Source organism: Calypte anna, chromosome 2 (assembly GCF_003957555.1).
Source record: "Calypte anna isolate BGI_N300 chromosome 2, bCalAnn1_v1.p, whole genome shotgun sequence".
Taxonomy (NCBI): Eukaryota; Metazoa; Chordata; class Aves; order Apodiformes; family Trochilidae; genus Calypte; species Calypte anna.
This window is the reverse complement of record NC_044245.1, coordinates 48977331-48997437: the sequence shown is the minus strand read 5'-3', so window position 1 is coordinate 48997437 and position 20107 is coordinate 48977331. Positions and strand designations below refer to the sequence as shown.

The 20107-nt window shown below is 41.0% G+C and overlaps 1 protein-coding gene across 2 annotated transcripts; it reads right to left on the bottom strand.

The window, feature by feature from the left end:
* Positions 1-240: 240 nt before the first annotated feature.
* On the bottom strand, positions 241-19775 carry FKBP9 (FKBP prolyl isomerase 9). 2 transcript variants are annotated; one of them, XM_030445709.1, is made up of 10 exons: positions 19461-19775; positions 15138-15283; positions 14375-14564; positions 13545-13690; positions 12141-12330; positions 9540-9685; positions 8124-8310; positions 6082-6227; positions 3673-3836; positions 241-1860 (listed from the first exon to the last, which is right to left on the bottom strand). In XM_030445709.1, the coding sequence occupies exons 1-10, from the start codon at positions 19727-19729 to the stop codon at positions 1678-1680; spliced, it is 1767 nt and encodes a 588-aa protein (XP_030301569.1). In that variant the 5' UTR covers positions 19730-19775; the 3' UTR covers positions 241-1677. The 2 variants fall into 2 exon arrangements, with proteins under 2 accessions (XP_030301569.1, XP_030301570.1); XM_030445710.1 differs by lacking the exon at positions 15138-15283 and having other exon boundaries at positions 19461-19537.
* Between the last annotated feature and the right edge of the window lie 332 nt (positions 19776-20107).

The window sequence follows — 20107 nt, the reverse complement described above, 5'->3', positions numbered from 1 at the left end:
TCCTTCTAAGGCCACAGAATTACTTTGGCTGCGTGAAGTCCCATAATCTAAGTTTTCATTGTGGTTTCTTATTCTCAATAGTTTTAAATCAAGTAATTAAAAATGTTTTTTCTAAAGAGCAACAGCAATATTGGATATACTTTTGCTATGTGCACAAGAAGAGCAATAAGAAGGGTATTTGCTTCTTTTCAGATTCCCCATCCATTGAAAATGACAGGAGAAAAAGAACTTTCACAGTAGTAGTTGATCAACATTTTATTTAACAAAAAGATCAGTTATCCAACATTCAATGGTATCAAACTGAAAAAAAAGTCACTGCACTTTCTGTAACAACTGTATTAAAAACCAATACAAAAAGTTTTCCTCCAATTGCAATGCCAGTTTTGAAGAAGAGCATCTCAGGGGCTTTACAACCCACATGTACAGATCAAGAAAAGCAAGAAACCAGGCACAAAGCATATAAATGGAAGCACAATTCCCTTGGTTTTGACCGTGTTGTGCAGTTATGTATTTGTGCTCTTTACATGCAGTGTACTGAGAGGGGATCTCATGGCCTTCCAGAAAAAGCTGTCTCTTTAGTGGATTTTCTGTTGAACAGCGTGCTACATTTCTACATCTAATGGGTGATTGTCTCAAGAGTTCATATAATATAAACAGCTCTCCCAGGGCTGATTTTGTGTTGGAAGGATAGGCCAGAACATTTGCAAGCATAAACAGACAGGTCTATTTCTTGATTCTATCACTGTCTTTTTGTTTGTTCACCATGCCAGACTGCTCTGCTGCATAAGCTCTAAGTACTTACACTTTAGTCTAACAATTCCCAAAATAGGAGGCAGAAGCCCAACACAAAATCAATTATATCTGGTATTTATGACAGTATTTGGACCTCACGATTCTAATATTTAAAGTCTAGAAAAACTATAAATAAGATTGTGACTAAAAAGGTTTGGGAATCACTGGTCAGAACACTGTTTCAACAGGCCAGCAAGAAGAGTCAAGGTTATTTATTAAATATAATACATATGGTGAACTTATGTGTTGGGTTTTTACCTCATGATCAGTTACAATTCAAGGCCTGTATAATTTAATTCACAGCTTACAGAAATTTTGCAATGGCATAGCTGTCCTTTGCACATTCTGAATTTGCCAATCAGAGCTCCTGCAGGCAAACATCCACGAGTTTGTTCATTTACTTGAAAAGAGCACTCGTGCCTTCTGAAAGGAACCAGTCTCATGTCTGACAGTTTTTACAGGTTATTTTCATGGGAAATAGTTTCTGCTAGGTTATCCTGCAGAAGTAGTCTGGATACAGAACTTTATTTAAAGCTCTTTTAAAAGCACTCAGTAAGTTCTACCCCTACCATCCATCCATTCAAATGACTGCATTGCTCAACGAGAACATTTAATTTTAAGCATAGACAGATCGTGTGGTTCACAACACCACAAATGGCAGTGAACTCTTTAGCCATTTATACATTCTATCTTGAGGCACTTTTTAAAATATATACCTAACAATTCCAGCTGAAAATCATTTCCTATTTTGACAGCACAGAGGCACAGGCAGACACAGGTTGTCTAGCTGAGTGCTGATCTTCCAGAAACATGCTTGCTGAAACCTCTTCCAGTACACGCGTTCGAACAGTAGGTCAGCTCAGGACTCCTGTTTTTTCCTTAGCTTTACAGTTCATCATGTTCCTCTTTGGCTTCCTGGTCTTTCAACTTGAATTCTTCAGCTGTAACTTTACCATTTCCATCCCGGTCTTGATTGGTGAACATGTTTTTAACAATCTTTTCAAAATCAAAACCAGGAGCCAGTTTTCCTTTGCCAGAATCAACTTGAGCTTGAATGTACTCTGAAAACTAAGAGGAGGGAAAGGAGGAGAAAACAGCTCACAGTGAAATAGCCATCTAAAACTGGAGAATTTCCAGAAGCAGCTTTTAGGGGTTTTTTACTATTTATCATTTTAGTGGTTAAGTGTACATTAAGGTACACTGTTACTATCCTATACAGCTTACAACCTAAATCGGACTAAATAGGACTGATACATGATGTTAAATCGCTCTTTGTAAGGCTTAGCAGGGATTTCTTAACATTATTCCAGCAGGTCCTGTACCCATAACAAGTTCTTTTCATAATTTAGGGGACAGATGAGTTGAACAGAGAGTGACACATGAACATGTATGACACATGATCTTTATGAAGAAATGGAGTTTAACTTTGCATGCTATTACATGAAGCTCACACTGTAAAACAGACATCCACCTGCATCTTGAAAGAAAACACACAAGAAAAAGAATGAAACACAGAAAAGAGACTTGAAGTATCAGAAGTATCAGGATATCATGAGATTTTTTCAAGTGGCTACAGGCATTATGCCTTCCACTTGACTCCATGGTGGATATGGTTGCAAGGTTACAAGGCCAGTTTTTCCTAAAAATCCTTTTCCTTCCATTTATGATGACCTTATTCAAGGTGATAAGGCAACATCTGACAGAAGTCATACTGCTGACTCGCCAAAAACATCAGTCCACAATCCCACAATATTTTTTCAATTCCTGTTATATCTGGCAGTACCTGTTAAATAAGCTCCAGCAATGAGAGCTACTTCTGACATTCATTTACACCCTCTAGGCCAAGCATCCTCTCCTATCTTCTTGGCTGCTCCTCCTTCTCACTAGGTGACCAGAAAGATGTGGATATCAACAGTCAGATCCCACCTCACTCATTCTCTAGACTGATAAAAGCTCTTCTCTGCAAGGACAAAAGTGGAGGCAAACACAAGAGACAGAATGGAGATAAGAAGGAAAACAAGTAAGTGTTAGGAAGAGGGAAAACAAGATTCTGATTTTATCCTGTTGGCTTGTGAAAATGCTGAAAGGTATCTCATGCTGTTTCACAGGTTCATGGCCTGGACCCTCAGAGCTATAGGCTGCACTACTCCAGCCAGCAAGGACAGTAAAAAGAATGGTAGAGAAAGGAGACAAAGAAGACTGGAGAATAAAAAAAAATAAAAAATAGAATGCAGTTAAGAGAAAGCACAGAGGAAGATGGAGGTTTATATTGCCAGAGATGGTGTGGCAGTGTGGCACAGCTGTGCAAGTGGATTTCAATTAGGACACCCAGTGACATTCTCACACTGCAGATTTTAAAAGCAAGCATGGGGAAGGAGACTCTGACACAGCACACACACCTTCACCCCTGGAAGGAACAACCACAGGCACTGCCAGGCTCCCTGAGTGATCAGACATTTCCTGGAGGCACTGCTGCAGGCTCAGCTTTGTCTCAGCACTTCACAATAAACCTCCAGTTAACAGACACTGAAAGCTGATCCAGCAAAGGATTGTGGAATTCTTAACTTTGCCTTTTATACCTGTGCCCAAACCTATCTGTTGTTGACCACAGCTAGAGGCCACAGTAGTAAGTGGTCTTAAGTAGTACAATTCTTATACTTTTTTCTTCTTCTCTCTCTAAAGCTAAATAACCATGTTTTATCTGGCATTGCTGCTTTCCTGTTAACTTCGCAACACCATGTGAGAAGAGGAGGGAGAGAGGGAGGGGAGGGGAGGAGAGACCCTGTTCTTCAGCAGATGACAGAGACAGATGTTCTTCAGCATCTGAGTTGGTGGTGGTATGAGAAAACCACCACAAGAGTTTTCATTGCCTCAGCTTACCTCTTCCAAAAGAACCTCTCCATCACTATTCTGGTCTATTTCTTCAAAAAGATTGGGAGAGACTTCCCCATTCCACACAAACATGTATCCTTCAGGCAAGCCAGACACCAGTTCCAGGAGTTCAATGTCGAAAACCAATACAGCGCTACCAGGCACCTCTCCTTCTGTCACAACAAATGGCAAAGAGGGGTATTTAGCCTCACTCATATCAAAGAGTGTATTATTTCCCTTTAATCCATAATTACATTTCTCTTCCTGCTCCAACAGATTCCCTGCTGGGATCCCCAAGCCCACCAAATCTTACTGTGCACTTCAGTAGGGGTGAGGTGATCAAACATAAAGAAAGCCAAAGCCTTCATAATAAAACCACATCCATTACCCAGGTAAAACTGTGGGAATTAATCAATTCTCCTTCATCTCACTGGTACATCAACCATGTATCAAAGAGCTACTGGGAGATTCAACTGTGTAAAAACAGCTTGGGATGTTACTTTAATTAAACCAAGGAAGGAGCTGAATTTATTCCTGAAAAAGAAAACTGAGGTCACCTCTAACTTCAGTAGCACATGAACAGTCTCTTCAGATCTGAGTATATACTGGAACACTAACACTCATCCAATGTGTCAGACCATGTACCCCAAATACCAATCTGAATGATGGCACCTGCCTATGATAGGTATGTTTATTGTAGTTTTTAACACAGCAGTGTTTTTACATTCTGAGGAGATTTTCAATTTATTATATATAAACCATACAATTTTACAAAATAGTACAAAGCGTTGCAAATACAACACTCGTAATTTTTCACAGAAATCAGGTACAAGTGAAAATGCTGCTTTAACTCTAACCACAAGCTGATTCTCCATGAAGCTTGGCAGGAAATGCCTGACAGTGTTTATAAAATACAAACTGTTCTGGAGCTATACAGAGAACACTGCAATTTAGGCAACTGTTTGCATACATATACAAGTTTCCTGATAGAATCATAGAATTGGCTGGGTTGGAAGGGACCTCAGAGATCACGAAGTCCAACCCTTGATCCACACGGCTGCAGTTACCAGACCATGGCACTGAGTGCCACATCCAGTCTCTTTTTAAATATCTCCAGGGATGGAGAATCCACTACTTCCCTGGGCAGCCCATTCCAATGCTTGATCACCCTCTCCATAAAGAAATTCTTTCTAATATCCAACCTAAACCTCCCCTGGCACAGTCATCTGGAAAGTCATCTGGCAAAAGAGACCAACCCCCACCCAGCTACACCCTCCTTTCAGGGAGCTGTAGAGAGTGATGAGGTCTCCCCTGAGTCTCCTCCAGGCTGAACAGCCCCAGCTCCCTCAGCCTCTCCTCATAGAGTCTGTGCTCGAGTCCCTTCACCAGCCTGGTTGCCCTCCTTTGGACCCACTCCAGCACCTCAATCTCCTTCCTGAACTGAGGGGCCCAGAACTGGACACAGGACTCGAGGTGTGGCCTCACCAGGGCTGAGTACAGGGGCAGAATCACTTCCTTGGACCTGCTGGCCACGCTGTTCCTGATACAGGCCAGGATGCCATTGGCCTTCTTGGCCACCTGGACACACTGCTGACTCATGTTCAGCTTCCTGTCAATTCAGACTCCCAGGTCCCTTTCTGCCTGGCTGCTCTCCAGACATTCTGTCCCCAGCCTGTAGCACTGCATGGGGTTGTTGTGGCCAAAGTGCAGGAGCTTGGCAATTTTCCAGTTGACTCCTTTCTCTCACCTCTTCTAACTCAGCAACAATCACATACATTGGCAGATGAGAATAGCTGTCACTTCTATATTGCTCTTTTTATTACTGTTGTCCCTGTCATTCAAAATTTATAAGCCTCAATGCTCTAAAGCAGAGCAAGCTGCCTTAAATATATTTGGGTTGGGGTTTCAACAGCACCAATGCACTGTTCCACATCTTATCTTCAGTTTATATAGATTCTGAATTTTGAGTTTTCTTTGAATGTCTATCATATTAGTGCTGAACAGTCCCCTGTAGCTTTGTTTCCTGAATAACATGTCACATGTCCAAGCATGAGGACCCAATTCCCTATCACAGAGAACACTGTTTACTTCACTCTGCAACACCAGAGGGCCTGGAGCTTTCCATTTTGACAAAGCAGCATTACTGGGGCTGTGTGTGATTCCCTTTTGTACTGGAATGGTCTTTAAATTGGCCATTTAAAACACAACACAGACAGCATGCTTATTTCATTGAGGAGTAGGGGGGTTATCTAAAATAATGGAATTTAAAACCTCTGGAAAAAAATCTGGTTCACGCAGGTAAGAAGCACTCACCTCGTGTCCTCATCATGCACAGCAAGTAACACAACACACACACTTGTGTTTCAGGTACTCAGGAGACACTACATGGATGTGCACTACATGGTTTCACTCACTCACCAACTCCCTCTTCTCCGTAGCCAAGATGAGGTGGAATAACAACTGTTCGGCGTTCCCCAACACACATGTCTTGAAGGCCCATGTCCATCCCTATCACCACCTGCCCAGACCCCAGAACTATGTTGTAGGTCTTGCCAAGGCTGTGTCTGGAGGAGGGGGACAAAAACAAAGAACATACAACAGAGAATGTCTGTTGTTTCAAAATTACCACAGAAAGAGCAGTTTCTAGTTAGCATCTTACCATTGCCAAGAAATTATCTTCATGCCTAATGTTCTGTTCTACCAAGCAGTTACCTGAAGCTGTTCTCAAGGTACCAAGTTACAGCCAGCACCAAACAGAAGTGTCCCTATTATTCACACATCCTCTGGTACAATGATTATACACTTCTTGAACAAAATCCAGTTAAAATCATTAATCCTCCCAATTAACTCCCCTGAAGTATTTTTATCTCAAAATAAGAGTTTTTGCCTTTACATTTTTTTAACTAATGAAGTTGGACTTCTTAGCAGATGAGAAAGTTCCAGATGAACATTTGTCCCAGAACTCCCAACCTGTAAGGATCTGGGTGCACTCACATCAATCAGCCAACCCTTTAATGGAATCAGTCACTATAATGTAGCAGTCATTTAACCAACACTGCTTGAAAGTACACTACTAATAATGCTATTAAGCCATATTTAACTTAGACCTTGTTGCTAGTGGCTCATTTCTAAAATCAGAAATTATCATGAGTTAAACTCCCAGAAGTTAAACATGTATTGTGATTCCAAAAGCAGAGGGTGCAGTGTTTTCACTCAGCATGTGTCACAGCAGCAGGACCCTTTCTTCTGTCAGTCTCCTTCCTTTGGTTATTTGGCTTGGCTGTACCACTACAGGACATGCTTGTACAACTGAGTATTATTTGGAAAGAAAACAATTCAGTGGCTAGAAGGTCGGCCTTAAAATTAGGAGCACAAGATTTATGATCTTTGATTCTCTGTAAACTGCTTTGAATAAGACAGTTTTGACATCCCTTGGTTGCTGCTACAAAGTGGAACTGAGCATTGCTGCCATATACAAGGTCTGTGAATCCAACAGTGTTACTGCACACGCACTTGCCTAGTGCATCACGTCGTGTGCTTCAATGTAAGCCAGCTCTTCAGCTCTGCAGGCTGCTGTGTCCACTGGGAAAACTATCAGCTGCTCCTATGTTAATTATAACCTGTTTAAAAAAAAGCTTTTCCCAACTTCTCCTCCAAAAAGAAAATTTTAGATGATGTGTGCTATCCAAAAGACGAAGGCAGAAAAAAAAACTAGCAAAAATATTCCTGTAGCTGCAGCAGAACCACGTGATGGGCTCACTTTAGTTTTACATGAAACAGTGGAGCAATCTCTGCTTCCCTCATTAACTTGCTGTCAACAGGAAGGAGGAAGAGGAACACTTTAATCACAGTCATGATCAAGCCCTCTGATAGTTTCTGCATGGTGACACTAACTGCAATACTACAGTATAGAAAAAGTAGCACCCGTGTGTGGTACAGACATAGCAGTGACCATTTACTAGAAAACACATTTACTGTAAACACTGTTTACTAAAAATCAAACTAGCTTTAACAAAACTATACTGAATACCTCTACCAGAATTCTCTCAGGAGCACCAAATCAGTGCAGAGTACCAATCCTACCCCCAAAACCAAATACACCTGAATAGTTCATTCACACAGAGCCCTGTGTCATTCTAGTATGACTGGCTCAGGCACCTGAATTAATCAGACTGCCATGCAGACAGCCTGTTGCATCACTCCACCTGCAGTGTTTATGTTCTCCAACACACTCCTACATCTGTTTTTTATTCCCAGTTCTCTCATTATGCTATGACAGTCTTTTAATTTTCCTCCTCCTGTATATCTTAGGCAGGCAGACATAAGAAGAAAAATACATTCTACATCAATTTAAAAAAAACCCCACAAACACCTTTATTCCCTGGCAGCCCACTTTGCAGGCAATTCATTCTGCTTTCACAGCTACTAGGGACTTTTTCTTTACCAGGTGATGTACTTACGTTGAGTCTAGCAAAGTACCATCCAGGAGAGATGCGTTGTAGTGATACTTCACGTAATCTCCCTTCTTACTCAGTACAGTGCAATTGGAAGGTTTGTAGTTAACAGTAATGCTGACTGAATCTGAGGGGTTGTGGAAGTCAACCACGTGGATGTCAAAGACCAGCACGGCAGATCCTGGAATCTTTCCTAAATAGAAAGCATATTAGGCAAGTAGAGAAAAAATGGTACTCAAACAACCTTATGATGACCAGGTACTGAACCATGTAGGAATATATATTACCACTGTGTCTACTGCTGAGTTGTTTTGCTCTTGTTCAGAATTAAACGACTGTATCTCTTCTGTATGCAACAGACGCAAACTGCATTCAATGTAGGAAAGGAAAACCAGTGGAAAAGCCCTAAACAAACACTCAGTTCAACAGTGAAAAAAAACATTTCCATTATTCTGAATTTGAAAATTATGCAGAAATGAAGCAGTAACCATGTATTTCCTGTCACTATTCTGAATAACCAATTCATGTTGCACACACTAATTCGTTATCAATCAAAATCTTTGTAGGACATCTCATGCTGAAGGAATGCCATTTTGTCTAAAGGGTTACAGTTTCTTAAAATGCCCTGGGAGCAAGCAATGTCTTCCCCTCACCAAGACTGACAGACACATCCAGACCCAGGAATGGGTTTTGTTGGTAGAGGAGTCTAATTCCCAAGTCAACAGCACGGAATTTGCATTCCCAGCAGAGAGGAATTTCTTCTAAGTCAGTTTTTCCAAATAACATTCTAGGAGGTACCTTTTGAAACACTGGCCATAAAACTGCAACCAGCTAGAAGGGCTATCATATTCAACCCCTCACAGCAACCTTTTTAGGTACTAATGAGTCTTCCCAAAGGAATCTTAATTGTATGTTATACATACACAGATACTTTGCTGCTACATGCATCCACCGTTTACAGAAGCGGCTTAGGAGTCCACAAAACCTGTGGCTGTGGAAGGAATGGGGAAGAAAACTTAACACAATTAATTCCTTTAGCATACAGAGTTTGTTATGACACACAGGTAGGATGATCTCACACTGCAGAGTTCCTGGCACCCAAGTACCAGTCTGCAACACTGCTTATCCAAATGAGTTCAGGTCACCAAGTACCAGCCTGCCTGAAGAACTAATTATCCAAATGAGTTCAGGTCACCAATTATGTGTGAGGTTGTTCTGCATTCTTACTGTCCTACCTGTTTAGCTAATTAAAATAGTTTTGCAGATTCTGGATGTAATCCTGCCAGGTGCATACCCACAAAATAATGAACTAATTCATAAACCTCTTCAAATTAAAAAAAAAATGTAACTGCACACAGATGCACTGAATAGTAAAGGAAACATCACTGGTTATGGAATACTTGAATGAAAAGACAAACTCACCTCTTCCTTCTTCTCCATATCCAAGATGAGGAGGGATTATTATTCTTCTTTTTTCACCAGTGCATACACCTAGCAAACCTTCATCCATTCCAGCAATCACATAACCTTTCCCAACATAGGTGTCATATGTACGATTTCGTGAATAGCTATGGAAAGTATCAGCATTTTAGCAGTGCCAGATGTATACAGAATCTATTGACAATAGGTCAGCAACACAATTCTTAAGCCAGATAAGGTCAAACACATGGTCATTAATTAGCACCTGAGAGGCACAGTGCATGTGTTCATGTTCAATGACTTTAGGCCACCAAGTTTCATCACTCAAGTGATGCACACGTCATATATTAACCATTTCTGGGACCTTGGCCAGGGAACAGCTTATTTGCAAATGTGTTTCTGCTATATTCTGAAAGCAAATCTGATGTACATACGCATTTTAGACCAAAAAGAAAACATGTTTTGATACTTACTGAAAAAAAACCATTTTTCTCCCTTAAATTTTCCTCTGGCCTGACTCTAATTAGAAGTGTTAATCACCTAGATATAGTTTACGTTCATTTTCATGAGACACCCTTCAGACTGTCTCATTTTACAACCACAGCTATGTAGTTCAACTACTACAAGCAGGAGGTGGGATAAATAGGTTCTCCTGGGACACACAGCATTAAGATGAGTCATGGCAAGAGAACAGTATCAATACTATCCCTCCCTTCCAAACCATGCCAATCATTTACACATAGGCTGAATGATCTGCTTTCAACACCTAGTGACAGCATAAAACAAGCCTACAACAACAGATTATGTTTATTACAAGAATGTTGTCTGTCTTCTGCCTTTCTTCAAGGCATGCTACATGAAGGGACAGCCCAAAGAAAGGAAGGCATAGAAGTTTTTAATTCGTCTTCACAGGGCAACTCTGGAAAAGAGCAAGATCAGGACACTGATATGTCTCAGATGTTTACTCAACTGCTCTAATCCCAGACATTCCTGGCTGAGCTGCTCAGGGCTCTTCTGAAACTGAGTATTTCAGAGGGGAAAAAATGAAAATTAAGGAAAATATTATTAAAGCCCTCACCCCCCACCATTTGAGGTGCTTTTGGCATGATTCCAGTATTACTGAGAATTTTTTTCCTTGCCAACCCCAAGGCTTTCAGTAGCTCCTGTTACCTGCTCTGTTATTTCATAGATACTTGTTAAATCCTGTCCCTTGCTGTACAATCTGCAGGAAGCCAGGATGCAACACTCTAATAAGGCCTTTAGCAACTGTCAGCACTACAGAATGGTGTCTAGAAGGTATTTATTACTATTTGTTGAAAACGACCCTAATATGGATACTAAAACCATTTTCAAAATTGTTTAATTACTACAGATAATACTCATTCACATCTCAAAAAAAAAAAGAGATTCTGGGCAGGTGCACTGTGGATAAACTTTAAGTTCTTAACTTACAAATTTTTGTAAACTGTAAATGAAAGGTCTAAAGTGATGGCTGCTGATGCAGATCTCCATGGAGTTTTATCTTCCCACCAGGCTGGGCAGCTGAATGGGGAGGTCAAGTTTAATTCTGAACCTCAATTCTGTAACATGAGATACAATTCCCTGACTCCTCCTTATGGTAAGTAGCACACATGGCAGCTAATGTTTGCAAAGTAATCCTGATCTTCAGCTTGCAGCAGATGTAGAAGTACCAAAAAAAACTTCATTAGTTTATTTTGTAAAACATTTTACAGTGTTTCATTTTCAATTCTTCAGCTACTTGTGCCAGCTGTTCTGAAAGCTGGAGTGAGAAAGTTAGGTACTCCTCATTAAAGAGCAGGGAGCTACAAGGGCAATATTTGTCATTTAATTCTGTACAGAGAGTTTTGAATCTGACGTGACAGCAATCCTTCTTCCTTTATCATAGAAACCCCATTTCTGACTTCAGTCCTGAAAGACATTAGCCTTCAAATTGCAAACAGCTTTTAAGTACAAATGGAAAGACTGTCTTGAGATTAACCTCAAACCAGCCACTGGCACACTAACACACAATTCTCAGGACATAAAATGGGAAATAATAATAATAATAATAATAATTATTATTATTATTATTATTATTATTATTATTATTATTATTATTATTATTATTATAAAATATTATTAATAATAATATTAATATAATATATTAATTATATATAATTAATATAAATTATATTAATATAAATTATATTAATATATAAATAAATAAAAATATAAATATAAATATAATATATTAATATAATAATATATTAATAATAATATATTAATAATAATAACAATAATTATAATTATATTATTATTATTATTTACTTGGCAGACAAATGCCACGGGGCAAAGTCTTCAGGCATTTGTGTCTAATGCATCGATATCTTCACCAGGTAAATCACCACCCCTAGATGGCGTCATAATACAAACCAGGCCTTTAACTTCCCATCTTGAAAAGTTCCCTATCAGCTTTTTTAAGAAGATTCCAACTTCACTCAAAGCTTTGAAAAAAGGAAGGAAAGAGCAAAGCAATTTATTTGGGTATATGACAGATGAGGCAGACAAGGAAATGGGATGTGTAGGGCTGAATGGTTTGGTTACCTGGAATCAAACAGTGTGCCATCCAGAAGTGTGCCATTGTAATGGTATCTGACAAAGTCTCCTGCCTGGCTCCTCCTCTCACAAGACTCAGGCACCTGCTGGTTCTCAATAGTAACACTATCCTTGGGGTTATGGAGATCGAGCAAAACCACATCAAAGACGAGGGAAGCTTGGCCAGGGATCTCCTTACCTACAGAAGGATTAGAGCAGAAAACTGGTAAGAAATGTCAAGTGGTCTAGAAGGAGCTTAAATACGTTTGCAGAAGAAAAGTGACCTACTGATGAATACCTGACACCTCCCCTCCCAAAATAAATCAATCTGCTTCCAGTCAGTCATTTTTTGTTTGATGTGTGGGTTTGCTACTCAACTCTCTAACTCAGTTATTTCACTCAGTTCCTGTTGTGATGGCACTGCCTCACTGAAAGCAACAGCCTCTTCAGCAACACCCATCTTATTCACTACACACCAGCTCCATCTGAGCTGTGTGGTGTAGCCTACCAGTATTTCCAAGACACTTGATGAAAGCACATAAAATAACCATTAGAATACAAATCTGGGACATCTGCTCTTCCCATTCTTTAAATACAGAGACAGGAGACCACAAGACGGAAGTTGAAGAGGGCCAATAGAGTATCTCAGTGAAAAAGTACCTTTCCATCTATACACAAATTATGGTCTGAGTTGATTTTATCATGAACCATTGAGCTCAAGATCTTGGCAAAACTTAAAAACAACTCCACAAAGTTTTGTTACCAATCGAGATGGCAATCACAGCCAATGGCGACAAAGTCATGGAATGGGTATGAAACTGTACACCAGAGACACTTCCTTAAACTTTACAGCAGAGAAAGAATTTAAGAGAAGTGTCCCTAATGGTACCTAACTGCCTCCTCATTTAACATGGGGATCTGTTTGTATGACCTGCAGGCTGTATACAGTCTCATAGGACAATTAATCCACCTCGTAATTACTACTAGGGCATTGGTTGCAAAAAAGAGAACAAACCTGGAACTAAAATTACTTTTTTCTTTTTTCAGAAGTTCTCTGCTCTCTGTGGCAGTCACTGAAAGAACTGTGCAGTCATCTGACTTCCAGTTTTTGGAGCCAATAGATAGTAATCCCAGATTACATTTTCTGAATGAAATAAAATTTCAGTATATGAAGATTACAACTGCATCAACAACATATCTGTTAAGCAACCCACTAGTTATGTTTTTTCAAAAAACATCTGTTACTTTCTAACCAGTCCAATCCTGTACATAACACATTTTGAACCTCTCTTTGCATCCCTTTGTTCCTTCTGTCTGAAAGGGGTAATAATTCTGCCCATGAATTTTAAAATATGCAAAATACAAGTTTGTTTTAAAACATGGGTAATTTTAAAAATAAAGTCTCTCTTTTACCATCTCCTTCTTCTCCATATGCCAGGAAAGGTGGTATTGTTATAATGCGCTTCTCTCCGACGCACATTCCCAAGAGACCCTGGTCCATGCCAGGAATCAGCCAACCAATTCCCACATAGGTATCATAAGTTCTCATCCGGTTATGGCTAAAAACCAAAACAAAATGAAAACAAACCAAAAAAAAATCAACTGTGAGACAGCCACAGGAAAGAACAATGTTCATTTAATCTTCAAAAGCCAAGTGTAATGCACAATGTAACTCACAACCTGCTGCTTCAGAAATATTGCTCCTTGATTTACTAAGGGCTTTCTGGGTATGATTTTCCAGAGTCCTTAGCTGTTTCAGAAACCTAACAGGTTTTGAAAAGCAGGTCATCAACACAATGGCACCTGTTATTAAAGCATCATTTTCCACAGAATTTCAATGAAGTAAGCATGCTGTAAATTTAAATCTCAGTATGAAAGTGCAAGTAGGTCAATTTCATCAAAATACTGTTTAGTTTATACAGGTTGTACCTAACTTGGATAGCTATGATGCATTGGTATCTGACAGCAATAAGTAGTAATATAGATACAGAGAATGACATTTTAAAAAAGAAAGGATCTGGGCTGGTAATACTCATGCAGAAATAATGTAGTGTTTTACAGGTCTGAGTCAGTACTTCTGTGCAATAATCCCCAAATAAATTACTGACACATGAGGATAGCTTTCTCTTGTCTTTCTGGGCAATTAGCTTTAATTGTCATAACAGTGAAGGAAAGAGAAGTGATCATTTAAAGCGATGTCAGATACATATTGAAAGACACAAAGACACACAACCCAATTGTACCTTGAATCAAAGAGGGTCCCATCTAAGAACGTTCCATTGTAATGGTATCGAACAAAGTCAGACACCTGGACTGTCCGAAGGCACTTCTCAGGTTTGAAGTAAGTCTGAACCTGCACATCGTCCTCTGAGTTCCAGAGATCAATCAGCAGCACGTCGAAATGGAGCACAGCATTGGGAGGTATGACACCAGCTGCAAAGCCAAAAAACCCACAAGTTTTATTTCCCTTTTTCTACAGGACAAACTAATCTATACATTCCCTAAATAAAATCCAGGATATACAACTCAATCCTTTTTTCTGCTTATATGCTCCTTGTCACTCTTGCAGCTACATAAGGGGGGGTAGAAATGTGACAACATGAACTGTTATCAAATATGTCCATCAGGCTAACTTCTTGTTTTAAGCATTTTTTGCCTCTGAGGCTGCAGAGCAAAAGCTTCTAGCACTCACAAGACCATGTACAGCACTGCAACACCAAAACAGGTGACTATTTAACATCAAGGTAAGTATAAATAAATACTTCACTTTAGCAACAAGGTTCCTTTGCTGAAGATCCTCTGGAGTCAACAGCTCTTCCTTCTGCACCCAGAGGAAGCCTGGAGCCTTTAGCTACACTACAGGCTTAACAAGCCCTCCTAAGCATGGAAAAGCACTGAAATTCACTACTGGGTATTCCTGTCCTTCTCTTCTGTCACTGTATTTTTTATCTGCTCTGCTGAAACCCTTGCACAGCCAGCTATCCACTGCCCCAGGGCTGCACTTACAGACTCCTTCGCTTCCATAGGCGAGCTTGGGGGGAATCTTCACGAACCGCCGCTCATTCACACACATGCCGACTAGAGCTTTGTCCATCCCTGCAATGAGCTGACCTTTTCCCACAAACACGTTGAAAGTGGATCCCCTGTCATAGCTAAAGAGGGAAAAGTGAGCAAAAACGTCAGCAGTTCCTTTACTCATTGTTCCACTATTTCTTTTTTGAGAGTTTAAACTCAACCTTGTCTGCCCCTTGCCCTGTTAGCAGAACTTAACTACAAGACAGCTGATAAGAGAAGGGGCAAATCTACATGTTCCTGAGACTTCAACCAACCTCTCCTTCTGTTCACTGCTCACCATCAGACATTGGAATGGGCTGCCCAGGGAAGTAGTGGATTCTCTGTCCCTGGAGATATTTAAAAAGAGACTGGATGTGGCACTCAGTGCCATGGTCTGGGAACCTCAGCAGTAGTGGATCAAGGGTTGGACTCGATGATCTCTGAGGTCCCTTCCAACCCAGCCAATTCTATGATTCTATGATCTACCTGAAATGCATTCTAGCAGTGTGCAGGCACTACAAGAGCTCATTTACACACCAATAGTACAAGCAGCACTGGAAAAATACAGAAGAGAAAGAAAACTAAACATTCTTACAAGATATGAAAGAATAGCTGCCCCCACGGTAGGATGTCAGCTTATTAATTTTGTTGAGTAGCATCATAAAAATATCACTCAAGATCAATATATGCTTTACAATGCAAGACATCACCACCAAGGATCAAAGGTTGGACTTTATGATCTCTGAGGTCCCTTCCAACCCAGTCGATTCTATGATTCTATGATTCTATGATTCTATGACCATTGGGAATTTTCTGTGAGAGAAGAGGAAATGCCTTTTTGAGTAACAGCTGTGAGATTTGTCAATTAGTTATTTTCTCCAGCTGTTGCTTTGTCATTAAGATTTAAAAAGAAAAAAATAGTGATGTACTTCAAACAGTAAGTTCATCAGAAGACGGATCTAAATTACCTAAGTAATTTTGCACTTGTGGAAGATGTGATAAGACATTAACATTTGAAAGGTAAAAGAAAACATGCTTAAATGATAATGAAGTATTCCAAAAAGCAGCAGCATTACCACAGCAGAACACCAAAATGAGCTTCTGTGGTTACTATGACCACTTTAACTCCACACAATGACCCCAGTTTGCTGTTCCTGAATTACTGCCATTATTTAATTTTTTAAGCCATGTATAAACATGCAGCAGGAAGCATTTCAAAAGCTTTGTGACTATTTTTAAGCTTTTACTGCTTCCATTTTCTCAAATTCCTTTCATAATTTGAAGGACTTCTGGGTTGGGCTTTTTTTTCAGATAAAAGGCAGTATTTTTTTTAATTACCTAAAAAAAAAAACCAAAAAAACCAAAACCGGCTTATGCCTCCTTGCCTGCTAAAATATTCTGGAAGGCAGCCAGCATCTAGATACCACTAGGGAAATGATGTCAAACTTTCCTTCAAAGCCTGTACACATCACTTCCACAACTTACTGATCCTCATAACAGTCCCAGAGCCTCAAACCCCTCAAATATTTTCCTGAGTGGTTTCTCTGTTTGCTCCATATTTTTTTTTTCTGGCAAACATCTCCCTTAAAATAGTCAACTCTTTATACAGACCCTTCACATTTGGTTGCAAAAATATTCCTACTCTCAGGAGAGGATAGAAAAAATTTAAATTAGCTCCCACCAAATTCTATTATACAACCAAAACCATAATGAAGATGTTAAGACTAATGACATAAAAGGTTCTAAGAATCTCCAAAAAGTAGTATTTTGTAGTGACTGACAAATCTGAGCAATACATCTGGGAAAGACTCAAACCAGAAAACCTTTTTTTTTTTCCCCTGCAATTAAGAAAACATTGATGCTATCAGAGAAGTGAACAAAGCAGTGAGCAGACCATGCAGCGCTGCAGAACTGACTTTGCAGATTCCTTAAAAAAACAAGCAAAATTTGTTTCTGTTAGTGGAATTTAGCAAATTAACAGCAGATGACTAAGCAACTAAATTCAGACTTAAAAATGCAAATAATTTTGTGGCCATCAAAACAAAAATGCAAATACTGATGGGAAAAATAATAAAAAGAATAAACAGACTTCCGTTAATTTATGCAACACAGTCATCATCATTACTAAGACTGTCAACAGCCTGTTAAGAAGAAGAGCTGTATTACTACCTTCTACTTGGGAATAATTTTCAACCTTAAGAACATTTTTAGCAGCTGAAACATAGTGAAACTGCCCTTAGTTCAACACCCCCAGTATTTTCTAAATGGATTTCAGTGCAGTGTTTGGCTAAATTGATGCTGATAAACCCTTCTATAAACTTAAGAAAAAAAACAGGCAGCAAATCTGATAGGTAGAAAAATGGACTTTTAATAGATTAATTTTAATGTAAATTGATCATTAACTTGTATGTGCAGAGAACACTTATGATTTTACAACTACTCTGAAGCATTTCTTCCATTAAACTGCAGAACATAAAAACCTCCTAATTTTCTGTTCTCTTACCATGAGACCACTGTCATCAGCTTTAAAAAAAGAGCCGAGCTAGAGAATGACAAACATGTTTGTCAACATGAGCTGCCCTCTAAAAAAAAATTATAATCTGAACAAACCTGATGTTTTTACATTCTTTTACAGCCATATAAATACTCAAGTTAGACCAGTCTAATGTTTTTTATTTAGTGATATTTAGAAGACCCAAAGAGATAAACACTGTACAGTGCTAGTGCAGCAGTGTGCTAGGTTAAAGATTGACCTTGACCTTTAAGGTTTTTTCCAACCAAAACGATTCTATGATTTTATAAGTTCTGACAGCTTGTTCCTGCCCCAAATAATCCAGAGCTAAACGACAAGGAATTTGGAACTAAAGACCTGGAAAGCTCCTCCAGGTGCCCAGCCTCAGTGCGGAAATTTGCTTGTTGCAAGCAAGACCCAGTGTGTATCTGCAGAAATCAGAAACACATTTCTGAACACATGGCTGGTTTTCCACTTGTCTCATATTTGTAAAATGAGCAGTGAGGATGCTGGCTTTCTTTGCGTGTCCTCACATCTGCAGCTAAGATTTATTTTCTGAGATTGTCAGCTGCCAATGAACTCACTGCCCTTGCTGTGCTTCTTCACTAAAACCACACCGACACCAGCTGAGCCGCAGCTTCCCGACCTTTATCTGGAGAAGTGATGGTGAAGTGCCACGGGGGGCACACCGAAGTACAGTCAGCTCCACCCTAACCCTAACCCTAACCTAAGCCTTAGCCTTAACCTTAACCCTAACCCTGCCTGTTCCCCCCCCTCCCCAATAAAGCATCGCAGCGCTCCGGTCAGGAAGAGCTGTGCTTACTCTGATAGTTCTTTCCCTAAGGCTACAGATTTTCCTTGAAGCACAAGGAAGATTAAGAGGATTACTGAAAGTATGTTTTGTTTTTTCTTCCCAAGGAATACTTTGATCGGTGGCAATGAATGAAGCTAGAAAAAACAATTAAGCTGTCAGCAGCAGCAGCAGCATCCTTTGCAGCCTCCTGATGCCACTATTTAGGCTTCCCAAAATAACAGCAGGAAAGTGGCCAGGCACTTCACTGTACATAGGTCACATTTATTCAAGGGTAACTAAACCGAAAATTTCTGTGCAAGTGCAGACTGGTAGCTCTTGCATTTCTGGGAAAGATAAAGATTTAGAAATGTTTGTGATACGGTAGGTCAGAGCCTGGAGAAGACATAGCAAAAGTACAGAAAGAATCAGTAAATACTTCGAGAGCCTGCAATTATCCTGTTTACCAGGATAACCGAATATCCTCACGGGCTATGCTCTTGGAGCAGAAAGCTCCCAGTCAGCGCCTTGGAAAAGCAGCTGGAAGCACGTGGTAGGGATCCATCAGGATACACCAACTACTGCTAACTGGACCCGGCCACCGCAGAGATCTCGTCCCCAGCAGCCACACCTCAGCTCTTTGCCGGTTTCAAAGACATCTTCCCACGGTGGCCTCACTTGCACGATACTGCCCACCTCACCAATGACCTAACTCGTACCCACAGAAGGGCTCCCAGGCCACAGCGGGACAGAGCGAGGAAGAGCAGCAGAGCCCGAACCGAACTTCAACCACAGCCTCCACCCAAGCACCACCATCTCCAAACACCCACAAAAACACCCTCGTGGCCACCGGACCGCTCGCCCCCTTACAGTCCTCACAGAGCACCCTCACACGCACCAAACCCCGAGGGGGCTGCACCACGGGGATCAGGGGGCTGCGGGCTAAGCCCTGAAGGGGGCTGCAAAACCAGACCTGGAGTCGAAGCGGGTGCCGTCGGGGAAGGCGCCGAGGTAGTGGTAGCGCACGAAGTCTCCGGGCTGCACGGCCCGCGGGCAGCTCTCGGGCACGAAGCGACGCTCGATGCGGAGTTCGGAGCCGTCCCCGGGGGCTTGGGCAGCGGAGGGCACCGGCGGTGCCTGGCAGGCCGCCCAGCTCACCAGCAGCGCCGGCAGCAGCACCAGCAGTGAACCCCAACCCGCACCCCGGCCCCGCCGCGGCCGCCCGGCCGCCCGCCCCGCCATGGAGGGCCGCGAACGGGGCTGCCGCAGGGAGCACTTAGGAGGCGAGGGGAGGGAGGGAGAAAAGGGGGCAGGACACCAGCCCGGCCCGGCCCTCCCGCTCCTCCTCTCTCCCTGCAAACGTGGATGAAGCGCTCTCACCCGGGACGGGGGAGGAGCAGACTCGGCGCCATCTCCCCCTGTGTCGGTTTTAATTGAAATAAGTAACATTCTGAAAAAAAAAACCAAAAAAAAACAATCACGTAATAGAGAACGAGGAGTAAAATGTAGACTAAAAGTGGAGTTTACGTGACTGCAAGAATTAGAGGAGCACCCATCTACCGAAGTAGTCAACATCCCTTCTTAAGAAATAGGCCTGGAAAGCGGCTGGAAGGGCTAGGT